The sequence below is a fragment of the Papio anubis genome, chromosome 4 (assembly GCF_008728515.1).
Source record: "Papio anubis isolate 15944 chromosome 4, Panubis1.0, whole genome shotgun sequence".
Lineage (NCBI taxonomy): Eukaryota > Metazoa > Chordata > Mammalia > Primates > Cercopithecidae > Papio > Papio anubis.
In genome coordinates this window covers 148,117,827-148,130,506 of record NC_044979.1, presented here as the reverse complement: position 1 = coordinate 148,130,506, position 12,680 = coordinate 148,117,827, and the positions used below count along the sequence as shown (strand labels likewise).

General features: G+C 59.5%; 1 protein-coding gene across 1 annotated transcript in view; it reads right to left on the bottom strand.

The window, feature by feature from the left end:
- ADAP1 (ArfGAP with dual PH domains 1) overlaps nucleotides 1-11,897 on the bottom strand; it is a 58,837-nt gene extending 46,940 nt beyond the window's left edge. The window contains exon 1 of the mRNA XM_003895632.5: nucleotides 11,597-11,897. Coding sequence (XP_003895681.1) covers nucleotides 11,597-11,678 — 82 coding nt within the window. The 5' untranslated portion in view covers nucleotides 11,679-11,897. The remainder of the gene's footprint in view (nucleotides 1-11,596) is intronic.
- Between the last annotated feature and the right edge of the window lie 783 nt (nucleotides 11,898-12,680).

The window sequence follows — 12,680 nt, the reverse complement described above, 5'->3', positions numbered from 1 at the left end:
GATCAATGGAACGGAATCGGGAATCTAGAAATAAACCCACATATATGTGGACAACTAATTATCAGCAAAGATATAAAGCCAGTTCAGGAGAGAGCAAACAATCTTTCCTACCAACAGTGCTGGAACAATCAGGTATCATCCACAACACAGTAAACAACCCATACCTCTCACCATATCCAAAAATTATCCCAAAATGCATGATGGTGCTAAAGGTAAAACCTAAAACCATAAAATTTTAAAAGAAAACAGGAGAAAAGTCTCTGTAACTTTGGGTTAGGCAAAGATTTTCTCAGATACAACAACAAAGGCAGAATCCACTGAGAGAGAGAGAGGAGGAGGAAGAGAGAGAGGAGGAGGAGAGGAGGAGGAAGAGAGAGAGGAGGAGGAAGAGAGAGAGAAATTGACTTCATCAGAATTATTATTATTATTATTATTATTGAGACAGGGTCTTGCTCTGTTGCCCAGGCTTGAGTGCAGTGGGGCAATCATGGCTCACTGCAGCCTCGACCTCCTGGATTCAAGTGATCCTCCTGCCTCAGCCTTCTGAGTAGCTAGGACTACAGGTGTGTGCCACCATACCCAGCTACTTTTTAAAATTTTCTGTAGAAACAAGGTATTGCTATATTGCCCAGGCTGGTCTCTAACTCCTGGGCTCAAGCAATCCTTCCACCTCAGCCTCCCAAAGTACTGGGATTACAGGCGTGAGCCACTTCGCCTAACCAAGTCCCTGTTTTATTTATTTTTCTTTCTTTTTTAGCTTTTTTTTTTTTTCTGAGACAGAGTCTCACTCTGTCACCCAGGCTGGAGTGCAGTGGTGCGATCTTGGCTCACTGCAACCTCTGCCTCTTGGGTTCAAGCAATTCTCCTGTCTCAGCTTCCCAAGTAGCTGGGATTACAGGAGCCCACCACCATGCCTGGCTAATTTTTGTATTTTTATTTTTATTTATTTATTTTTTTTTTTGAGACGGAGTCTTTGCTCTGTCACCCAGGCTGGAGTGCAGTGGCGCGAACTCGGCTCACTACAAGCTCCGCCTCCCGGGTTTACGCCATTCTCCTGCCTCAGCCTCCCGAGTAGCTGGGACTACAGGCGCCTGCCACCACGCCCGGCTAGTTTTTTGTACTTTTAGTAGAGACGGGGTTTCACCGGGTTAGCCAGGATGGTCTCGATCTCCTGACCTTGTGATCCGCCCATCTCGGCCTCCCAAAGTGCTGGGATTACAGGCGTGAGCCACCGCGCCCAGCCCAATTTTTGTATTTTTAATAGAGACAGCGTTCACCATGTTGGCCAGGCTGGTCTCAAACTCCTGACCTCAGGTGATCCGCCTGCCTCGGCCTCCCAGAGTGCTGGGATTATAGGCGTGAACCACTGAGCCCGGCCTATTTTTAACAATTTTTAATCTTTAATTTTTGTGGGTACATAGTAGGTGTATATATTTACAGGGTCCACGAGACATTTTGCTACAGGCATAGCAATGTGAAATAATCATATCACGGGAAACAGGGTACCCATCACCTCAAGTGTGTATCATTTCTTTGTGTTACAAACAATTCAATTATACTCTTTTAGTCATTTTTACAAGTACAATAAATTATTGTTGACAATCGTCACCCTGTTGTGATATCAAATACTATATCTTATTCTATTCTTTGTACCCATTAACCATCCCCACTCTACCCACCCTGAGACCCTGTTTTAAAGAAAGATTCAGATCCTGGGATTGAAGAGCCCGGGGTGGGGGTGACTCTGGGCAACGTCTTAAGGCCTCGGGTCACTGGGAGAGTGACCCCCACAAGCCCTTGAAGGCACTGAAATAGAAGGTGGCCTCCTGGTTTGACTATGCTGAAGCTGTGCAGGGTGGGCTCGTGTGTGCGTGTTTGTGTGTGTGTGTGTGTGTGTATGTGCGTGCAGGGAGACGGGGAGCTAGAGCCCCCCCAGCTTCCAGCAAGGAAAAAGGCTGGCTGGTCCCCGAGGCAGAAGGGACGGGCTGACTCTTCTGTTTTCCAAGTGGCCGAGGTTGGGCTGGGCAGGCCTCCTCCTCAGGCTGCTGGGCATGGCCAGGCCTCCTCCTCAGGCTGCTGGGCATGGCCAGGCCTGCCTGCATCTGCAAATGCCCACAGCCCATTGGAGCGAAAAGGGGCAGGGTGCCCACTCTCAGGGACCCTCCAGGGTGGAAAGGGAGCTGGTCTGACACTCCAGCAGCAGGGCCCCCACAGGCCCACGCAGGAGGGCCTCTCCCTAAGCCTGGCTCCACTCCAGCTGCCCTCCACTCGGGGCATGGAACTGTGGGGCCGGCCCTGTTTCTGCCCAGGACCACTTCTGGGTTCCCAGGGCTGTGGAATTTTCTTCCAAAATGCCTGGAGTCGGCATCCACGGCCTGTGTTCTCCCCAGGACAGGCACAAGGCCAGCAGGTGCACACTGGGCCCAAGGGTGGCTGCAGCATGGCTGATGTGGTGGTGGAGATGGAGGCCCCGAGTGCCAGGTGGGGAGGGGGCAGGCCCAAGGCTCCAGCCCCCACAAACATCCAGGCTGCCAGCACCATCTCCAGGAGCTGCCTCCTCCTCGGAGACTCTGCCCACAGCCGCCAGCCTCTTTCCCTCCCTCCTCCCAGCCCGGCTGTGCCCTGCCGGCTCCCAGGCTGCCCCAGGTGACTCAGCCGCTCACCATTTCCGGAGCTGGTCTGGGGCACCTGGGCAGGTGAGCCACTTCCTTGGGCTGAGCCAGGTGGGGTAGGCGTGTCCCCCAAGCCAAGGCCCAGGCTGGGGCATGGGCAGGGGGAAGGGCAGCAGCCAAGCCTGGCTCCAGAGACCTTTGCCCTCCCAAGGCTGATGCACAGCAGAGATCCTGGTGCGATCAAGGCTGGGTTGGACGCTGGCTCTGGCCAGGCAAGCAAGGGGAAGCCAAGGTGGGACGGCACCCTTGGGGGAGGGACTCTGGTGCCCACTGCCCTTTACAGCTACCTGAGGTGGGGCATGCGTGGCTGTCCCCCAGGCACACTGCGCCCAGCCCCACTCCGAGACCCAGGCCCGGGGCACACAGCATCCAGCCCCACCCCGAGACCCAGGCCCCAGGCACGCGGCGCCTGGCCCCACGCCGAGACCCAGGCCCCCGGCCCCCAGCCCCCTCACACTCACAGTCGGCCCTGGTCACATTTCACTGTGAGGATGGGGCCCATTGGTGCTAGGAACAGGCCCTCCCACGACCCAGATCCAATGGCCCCAGATCCAACTTGGTTCAGGGGCACGTGCCCCTCTCCTGGATCCCTCCTAGCAGCACCCGGACACAGTCCACTTTCAGAATCCCGCCAGGACCTCCCCAGGCTCTGCCCTGCCCTCTGTCTTCCCGCCCTCTCTCCCTCCTGCTGCTCCAGCCCCATAGCAGGAATCCCACGGTGAAGGCCATCCCCAGTCCTCCCTGGACCCATCCTGACCTGGAGCCAACTCCCTGGGGCCCCCACCCCGCGCCCCTCCACACTCTTCGGGGCCCTCGCACAGGGCCGACTCCTCTGCGGCCCATCTGGTCTCTCCGCTGTCAAACCCTATTTTTGGAACTCGATAGAGGTGGTGGTTGAACAGCATGGTGAATGTTCTAAATGCCACTGAATTTTCACTTTGAAATGATTAACTTGAGGCTGGGCGGGGCGGCTGACGCCTGCAATCTCAGCACCTTGAGAGGCCGAGGTGAAAGGCTGGAGCCCAGGAGTTCGAGACCAGCCTGGGCAACACAGTGAGACCCCAAGACGCCATCCTTATGAAAGAACTTCCTATAAAAGGTTAACTTTTTCGTATGAATTGCACCTCAATTTGGGGTTTGGTTTTTTTTATTTTTGCTTTTTTTGAGAGAGGGTCTCTGTCACTCAGGCTGGAGTGCAGTGGTGCGATCACAGTTCACTGCAGACTTGGCCTCCTGGGCTCAGGTAATCCTCCCACGTCAGCTTCCTGAGTAGCTGGGACCACAGGTGTGCACCACCACATCTGGCTAATTTTTTGGTAGTTTTTGTCTGTTTGTTTTAGAGATGGGGATCTCACCATGTTGGCCAGGCTGGCCTTGAACTCCTGGGCTCAAGTGATCCTCCCACATCAGCCTCCCAAAGTGCTGGGATCACAGGTGTGAGCCACCGCGCCTGACCTCGATTTTTTAAAAAAGGAGAGAGAGAGACACAATTCACACACTGGCGACCCCTGTCTCTACCTCGGGCCTCTTTCCTCCAGAGCTGTCCGTGCGGGCTAGTGTCCTCTCGGCAGCCACCGCGGCTTCTCACAGAGCCTCACATTGCAGGCCCCTCCCATCTCCCTGGACACTGCTCCCATGTCTCCTCAGCGAGTGAGGTGCTGGCTAAAGGCCTGGGTATCTTCATTTCTACTCTGCCCACCACACCCCGACATCCCGTTGACCAGCAAATATTTCAAGACGATCCAGGCTTTCACCCTCCCCACACTCACTCCCTGCCCTAGGCCTAGCCATTGCCACCCGGCCTCGGTCACTGCAGCAGTGTCCCATGCACCTCCTGCCCCTGCGCTGGCCCTACTTGCCCTGGATCCTACGATGCGTCGTGGGCTGGGACCCTCCTCGGCTCACACAATTCCCATGGTTCCCATCTCACCGAGTCACACCACAGCCCTCCCAGTGTCCCCCAGCCCTGCGTGGCCCCACAGCCACCTCTGACTCCATCTCCCCGCCCTGCTCTGGGCACACTGGCCTCCTCGCTTCTCCTTTGACGTGTGAGGTGCACGGCTACCCCCACACCCCACACCGCCAGCCCCTTTACCTCATTCCCTCTTCCGGAGGGGCCGTCTCTCTCCTCCACTGAGGATCCAGCACTGCCAGGGACCCGCTCCTCACCCCACACCTTGGCCACCCCACAGCCTGCCCTGAACCCACTCTATTCCAGCTGGGCCTTTCCCGCTCACAACCCCGGAGCCCCAGCCCCTATCCTGAATCTGGAGGACCTGACCCAGCCACTTCCGTCCCTCCCTCCTCACCCCATGTCTACCCTGACCCCTTGCCTGGCTGGGATCCGAGGTCCATCAGTACAATACCCTCTGCTCCTCGCCCCTCCTTCCGTCATTCAGTACGGAGCCCATTTCTACACCCACCGAACAGAACAGGCCCTGCAGAAGGCGCTCCATGGTGGCCCAAGTTTCGGCTTCCCTCCCCTCTGGCCTGGCCCCCTGTTTCTGTGAGGAAAACAGTCACTTCCAAGGCCTTCTCCTGCACGCCAGGCTGAGTTCCCACTGCAGGACTCTGCCCCGGTCTTAGCAGAACTCCTCCAAATGCATCTCCAGGTGCCGTGACCCCCTCCGGCCTCTCGTCCCCTGGCCAAGCTGTCACCACCACCACCTGGACAGTGACTTGGGGTCAGTTTGCTCCTCCTGACCCACCTCCCAGCCCGCAGGTGCCTAGTTCTCCTTCCTGAAAATGCGTTTATGTGGCATCCAAGATTCTACGTCCTTTTGTTTTTCTTGAGACAGAATCTCACTCTGTTGCCCAGGCTGGAGTGCAGTGGCATGATATTGGCTCACTGCAACCTCTGCCTACCAGGTTCAAGCGATTCTCCCACCTCAACCTCCCAAGTAGCTGGGATTATAGGCGCACACCACCACACCTGGCTAATTTTTGTATTTTTAGTAGAGATGGGATTTCACCATGTTGGCCAGAATGGTCTCAATCTCCTGACCTCATGATCCTCCCGTCTTGGCCTCCCACAGTGCTGGGATTACAGGCGTGAGCTACCACTCTTGGCCCTCACTCACAATTCTTACTCCACCCTCGGCCCTCCCTGTCCCCGAGTGCTGTCACCATCTGTCTTTGTCTCTCCTCCAAGGAACAACAGATGCTGAGAGCAAAGGCCCGGTTCGGTCCCATCTCCCTGAGCCCCAGTGACAGCGCAGGGAAAGGCACTCAGTACACGTGCATGGAGCGGGAGACGGCGCCTTGCCCGCCGGAGTCCAGGGGAGGGCGCCGCTGGAGTTCAGCCCTTGTGGGCTTCTGCCTTCCGGGGGCGCGTGAGCACACACCTTCTGGCCACACGACCACGTGCCGCCTCAGCCACCGTGGACCCCGCCAAGTCCCTTCCTGTTTCCTCATTCTTTCATTTGCAAAATGGGGCCATGCAGCCACCTGACGGGTGACGGGAGAAGCAGTCGGGGAATGCGGCTGGCTGCCAGGTACTGCCACAGAGCAAGGCTTGGCAAATGCCTCTGAGTCTAAAACGGCAGTGGCCCTAGGAGCACAGGGCCTGGGGGCAGGGGCAGCGCCACACCTCACCCGAGATGTGTCCAGAGCGGAGGTCTAACTCAGCGTCTGTGCGTCGGGGGAAGCTGGCTGCCGTCACAGCCAGCCCAGCGGCTCAAGGAGTCCACAAAGAGGTAACCTTGGCCCACACCACAGCTCTGGTGCATCTGGAGACGGGGGCTGGTCTAGGCTGAAGTCAGGGGGAGCCTGGCCAGGGCCTGGGCACCAAGCACAGGGCAGAAGGAAAGGCCTCCAGCTCCTCCCGGCCCTGAGCACCAGCTCATCGCCCGTACCAGCCCTCCACACCCGGCCGCAGGGCAGGCAGGCAGGAGGGTGGGCACATGTGACCTGCTGGCCTGTGGCTTGAGTGTAAAACCAGGTAGGGGAGACCTGTCTAGCAGTTCCTCAACCAGTTAAACACAGAATTGCCAAAGGACCCAGCACCTCCCGTCCTGGGTACAGACCAAAACAACCTGAAGCAGGCTCTCTAAGAGACGTCTACGCCCTCACGCTCACACAGCACGATGCACAACGGCCCAGAGGTGGTAGCAGTCCAGTGTCTGCCACAAACGGGCACATGCAATGTGTTCCTCCACACAGGATATGATCCTGTCTTCACACGCAAGAAATCTCAGCACTCGCCACAGCATCCGTGAACCTGGAGACATTAGGCTGAGTGAAACTGGCTGGTCACAAAAGAATGAATACCACACTGTTTCACTCCTACGAGGTCCCTGGAGTCATAAGATTCATAGAGACAGAAAGTAGAGGCTGGGCACGGTGGCTCACGCCTGTCATCGCAGCCGTTTGGGAGGCCAAGGTGGGAAGATCATCTGAGGTCAGGAGTTCAAGACCAGCCTGGCCAACACGGCGAAACCCTGTCTCTACTGAAAATACAAAAATTAGCTGAGCGTGGGGGCCTGTGCCTGTAATCCCAGCTACTTGGGGGACTGAGGCAGCAGAATTGCTTGAACCCAGGAGGCAGAGGTGGCAGTGAGCTGAGATCGCCCCACTTCATTCCAGCCTGGGGAACAGAGCAAGACTCTGTCTCAAGAAAACAAAAAAAGAAAAAAGAAAGTAGAAGGGTGGGTGCCCCAGACTGTGGAGAGGAAATCTGGAGCCGTTGTTGAATGGGGACAGAGCTTTAGTTTGGGAAGATGAGGAGGTTCTGGAGATGACGGTGCTGGCAGTGGCACGGTGAGGTGAATGTGCTCAAGGCCCCTGAACTGTGCACTCAAAACGATGAGAAGGTAAATTATTATTTTTTTAAAAATCCGGCCGGTCGCAGTGGCTCATGCCTGTAATCCCAGCACTCTGGGAGGCTGAGGCAGGAGGATCACGAGGTCAGAAGATCGAGACCATCCTGGCTAACACGGTGAAACCCCGTCTCTACTAAAACTATAAAAAATTAGCCAGGCGTGGTGGTGGGTGCCTATAGTCCCAGCTACTCGGGAGGCTGAGGCCGGAGAATGGTGTGAACCCAGGAAGTGGAGCTTGCAGTGAGCTGAGGATGGGCACTTGGCCCATGGGCAGCAGGAAGCCGAGACTCCATCTCAAAAAAAAAAAAATCCAACCTAGTTTGGCTGCTGCCCTGGGGAGTGAAGGGAGTCTGCCCAGCCCCCGCCCACATTCAGCAGCCTTCTTCCCACCCTCACCCATGCCAGGCCAAATTCCTGAAACTCCTCCCCACCAAGGGAATTGCTACCAGCAATTTCTGAAATGTCACCTCGGCCCTGAAGCCTTCCTGGGTTGAATGAGGAGGCTGAGCTGTGAGTCTGCCCCATCGGCCTTGCAAGCACAGGCTCGGGTTCCACGGAGTCTCAAGGACTGGCCTCCAGGGTCACTCATGCCCCATTATCCCTGGGGCTGGGGCCACCCCGGAGCCTGGATCTGGCTGGGACCTCAGATGTGGAATGAAGGAGCAATACCTAAACCACCAGGGCCTCCACAAGAGGGTCCCAGCCATCTTCCTGCTTCTTAGAAACAGAATTCCTCTCAGAGCCAGGCCTCCAGAACCGAGGGCCCAGGGTGCCCCTGGGATTGTCGGGCCCATCTGGTGCTCCAGGTGCCTCAGACACCCAGGTGACACGAAGTACCAGTCACCACCTGCTCTCCAACCCAGTTAAAGAGCCCAGACACAGGCCAGGCGCGGTGGCTCATGCCTGTAATTCCAGCATTTTAGGAGGCCGAGGCAGGAGGACTGCTTGAGGCCAGGAGTTCGAGACCAGCCTGGCCAACATGGCAAAACCCTATCTCTACCAAAAAAACAAACAAACAAACAAACAAAAAATTAGGCTGGGAGCAGTGGCTCACACACCTGGAATCCCAGCACTTTGGGAGTCCGAGGCAGGTGGATCACTTGAGGTTAGGAGTTCGAGACCAACCTGGCCAATATGATGAAACCCCATCTCTACTAAAAACACAAAAATTAGCCAGGGGTGGTGGTGCACGCCTGAAATCCCAGCGACTTGGGAGACTGAGGCAGGAGAATGAGAATCGCTTGAACCGGGAGTTGGAGGTTGCAGTGAGCAAAGATCACGCCACTGCACTGCAGCTTAGGTGACATCAAGAGATTCTCTTAAAAAAAAAAAAAAAAATTAGCGGGCATGGTGGCATGGACCCGTAATCCTAGCTACTCGAGAGGCTGAGGTGCGAGGACTGCTTGAGTCCCAGAGGCAGAGGCTGCAGTGAGTTGAGATTGAGCCACTGTACTCCAGCCTGGGTGACACAGCGGGACCTTATCACAAAATAAAAAAGAAAAAAGAGCTCAGACACCCCAGTCCCCCCAGGGCATCAGACGGGCTGAGACTCAAAAAGGAGAATATGTCTGTTTTTCTTTTTTTTTTGAGACAGGGTCTCACTCTGGCCTAGGATGGAGTGTATCACTGCAGCTTCCAACTCCTGGCCTCAAGCGATCCTCCCGCCTCAGCCTCCCAAAGTGTTGGGATTACAGGCGTGAGCCACTGCGCCTGATTCCTGTCCTCTGTTGCAATTAGGCAGGCAGCGCCAAGGATGCACAGAGGCACCTCCTCCCTCCCCCAAGCCCCACCCAGGATGGAGACCCCCACCCAGGTCTTGCAGGACAGTGGGTCCAAGCACGCCCCAACTCGCCCACCTGCCAGGCCTGTGAGGAGAGGCTCTCTGGGTGGCCGCTGGGTGAGGACCTGTTCAAGGTCAGGGGAACCCACTAGTGGGACAGATCATGAGAGTTTGGAAGGAGCTTCTGTGGAGGCCTCAGAGACCCCCAGACCATGTGGCTTCCCTCACACGGCCAGTAGGTGGGGCCTGCTCAAGTCCACCCCAGCACCCACAGGCCTGGCGTTCAGAGGTGGCCTGGGACTGTCTGATGTCCTGCTGTCCGGGTCTGCACCAGCCAAGAGCCAGTGCACAGGACAGTGTTCTGAGGAAAGCAGAACGTGCTGGTCACCCCAGTCCCCATCAATACTGGAGTGGCTCCTTGTCACCCAGCTGGGCCACAGCAGGAACAGGAGATCCCAGAGCAGCCGCATCAGCAAAGCAGCATAGCGCCCTCGAGGGTGTGCCATGGGGTCATGGGGGGCTGGGCAGCCCCCCGTCTCCTGACACCTCCTGTTCCACCCTGTGGCCACAGCCCTGGGGAGCGGGGACAAGCACAGCGGCCGGGTGTGACCCATATCCCCAGCTCCAGTTTGCAAGGCATCAGTCTCCCTGGCTGTGAAATGAGAACAACCCCTCACAGCATCCCCGCTCCATGGCGCTACCCGACAGAGGAGGCGAGTCACTGAGGTCATGGACCAATTCTGAGAAAGCACAGGTGCGGCCCTGTGCCCAGCAGCACCGGGCAGGGGGAGGGCCGAGAACAGCTCTGTGGTGGGCCAGGCACACCTGCACCCACTGGGAGGGGAGGGCCACTGAAGGGCCCAGCAGGCCAGGGAAGTGCCCTCTTTCTTCCTCCTGCCAGGCTGGGAGGCCCAGAGGGCAGCTGGAGAGGGGCTCTGAGTCCAGAGAAGCTGCTCCCAGGCTGTGTGGCCACGGATCAGAGGTTCAGAGACAAGCCCAGCTCCCCTCCCCGTGGGCCACAGTAACCCCAGGCCAGGCCCTTTCCCACTGACTCTCCAGGGGAGCATTCCTGAACAGGAGGAAATAAAGATCTGGGGTAAGAGATTCTCCTGCGAGCCAGCCCAGGGGGCCGCCCCCACCACACCATTGCACTGGCCCTGCAGCCGCCCTGCCTCAGGAGACCACGGAAAGGCCGTGGGTCCTGCCTGTCTTTCCAGAAAAGCCTGTCACTATCTCCCCTCTGGGACACCCCAGCTCCTGGTGTGGACTCTCGGGCCAAGCTGTGGCTGGACAGCAGCCACTACGACCTGGGGCCGGCAGAGACCCCTCCATCCCAGAGGGAATCAGATCCTATTTCCGGGGTGTCCAGAGACTGCATGCTGAACCAGGGCCTTGGGGGCAAATGCAGGGTCTTCCCCCGCTCTCTCCCTGGGGACCTCAGCCATCCTTGGTGAGTTTAGGTTTGTCCCAAGGGGCTCAGGCTATTGGCCCCCAGATTCCTGGTGTGCCTGGGGTGGCAGGACTGCCCTGGCAGGGCCCTCTCCCCACAGCGCAGCCGGCCTGGGGCTGACAGCTCCGAAGCAGGGCAGGGCTGGTCTGGGCACTGGGCCCCGTTCACAGCCAATGGCAGTACCAGTGGCCTGGAAGGGAGGGACTCCGCGCCTTTGGACTCCTGTGCCTTGAAATCCCACAGACTTAGGAACCGAGTCAGGGATGCCCGGCTGGGAGAACGAACGGGCGGGCGGCAGGTGGACGAGGACCTGCGTCCGGCCCCACCTCTTCCAGGCCTCACCTGTCCTGGCGCCCGCCCCGGAGCAGCCAGGTGCAGGGAGCCGGGGGAGGGGCGCCGCTCACACCCAGGGACCCCCGGTGCGGGGAGGGAGTGCGACATGACGTCACCGCGAGGTGGCCCCGGAGCCGGGGGACCCCACAGTCCAGCAGAGCCCTCCAGCCGGCGGCCCATTCCCTCCCTGCAGCCAGCCCCGATTTCCTCTTTCTGTGCGGAGCCCGAGCTTTCGCAACGCGGCGGGCGGTCCGCGGTGACCGTCAGACACGCAGCCCGGAGGGGGAGGGGAGGCGGCGGCAGGGGGGTTTCCGGGGGTCCTGGGGGCGCCTCCCACTCCACCCGGCCCGGGGAGACGTCCGGGTCCCGCAGGTGCAGCCGGGCCCGGGCCCCATCCGAGCGCCGGCCCGGTGTTCAGCACCGCCACCCCCGCGGCGTCCGCGGTCCCCCGCCCGGTCCCTGGGGCCCACCCAGGACCCACTCGGCACCCCGCGCCCACCCGGGACCCACCCGGCCCCGCGCCCACCCGGCCCACACCTACCCGGGGCGCCGCAGTCCGCGCAGCGCGCGTTCCCCGGCCGCTGCAGCAGCTCCAGGACCGCCCTGCGCCGCTCCTTGGCCATGGCCGCGATGCGCCCGCGATGCCGATGCCGGGGCCGGGGCCGGGAGCGTCCGCCGGCTCGCTAGGGCCCCGCGCAGGCCGCCCGCCGCCGCCGCCCCTGCGCCATGCCGGGCGGCCTCAGCCCGCGCGCCGGTTCCGCATTCCCGCCGCCCTCCGGGCTCCGCCGCCGCCGCTCGTGTCTCCGCCGCGGTCGCTGAGCGAGTGCCGGCGCGGGGCCCGGGGCGCACGCTGCGCTCTGGCCGGCAAGGCCCGCGGGCGGCCCCCAGCGGTGCAGGCGAGCGTGTGGCCTCCTCCCTCGGCCGCTCCGGCGCCCCCAGCCCGCGCGCCCCAGGGACCCACCGGGAAGTAGCCCGCTGCCCGCCCCTCATCCGCGCGCAGCATCCCACCTGCCTGGGCGAGAGGCCGCCCCAAAACCTGGCCGGACTGGATGGGACCCTTGTGCCGCCACGCGCGCTGGGACGGAACCTGCACACCTACTGTGGGGGGTGCAGAGGGCACCTGCCGAGCCCCCCAAGACCATGGGCACGGGGGTGCTCATGCAAGGCAGGCGTGTGTGTTCTGCGCTAGGGACCAGGGCGCTCACACCATCCCTGCCTGGGAGGGGCGGCCAGCAAGTGACAAAGGCCAGCATCCCAGGGCACTGAGGCCGCAGAGGCCCCAGAGGGAGCCTCCCCCTGAGACCCACCCAGCTGCCCACCACCCACAGAGGGGACCCTCTGAGCACTCCTCCCACTCAGGCTGGCTGAGGGGCTCGGCCGGGACTTCACATGGGGGCTGACAGGTAACAAAAAGCCTGGTTTTGATGTCGCCTTCCCCAGACTTGGGTGCCCTTCCTCTGCACACCCCAGCGTCTTTTCAAATTCTTTCCATTTTCTTCTTATACTGTTAGTGCAGTACGCCCGGCTGAAAACAAACTGGAACATACCAGACTGAAAAAGGAAAGCCTCCCCCCGCTGCCTTCCAGGCAACCACTATTAACAAACAATTCCTCAGCACCTTCCAG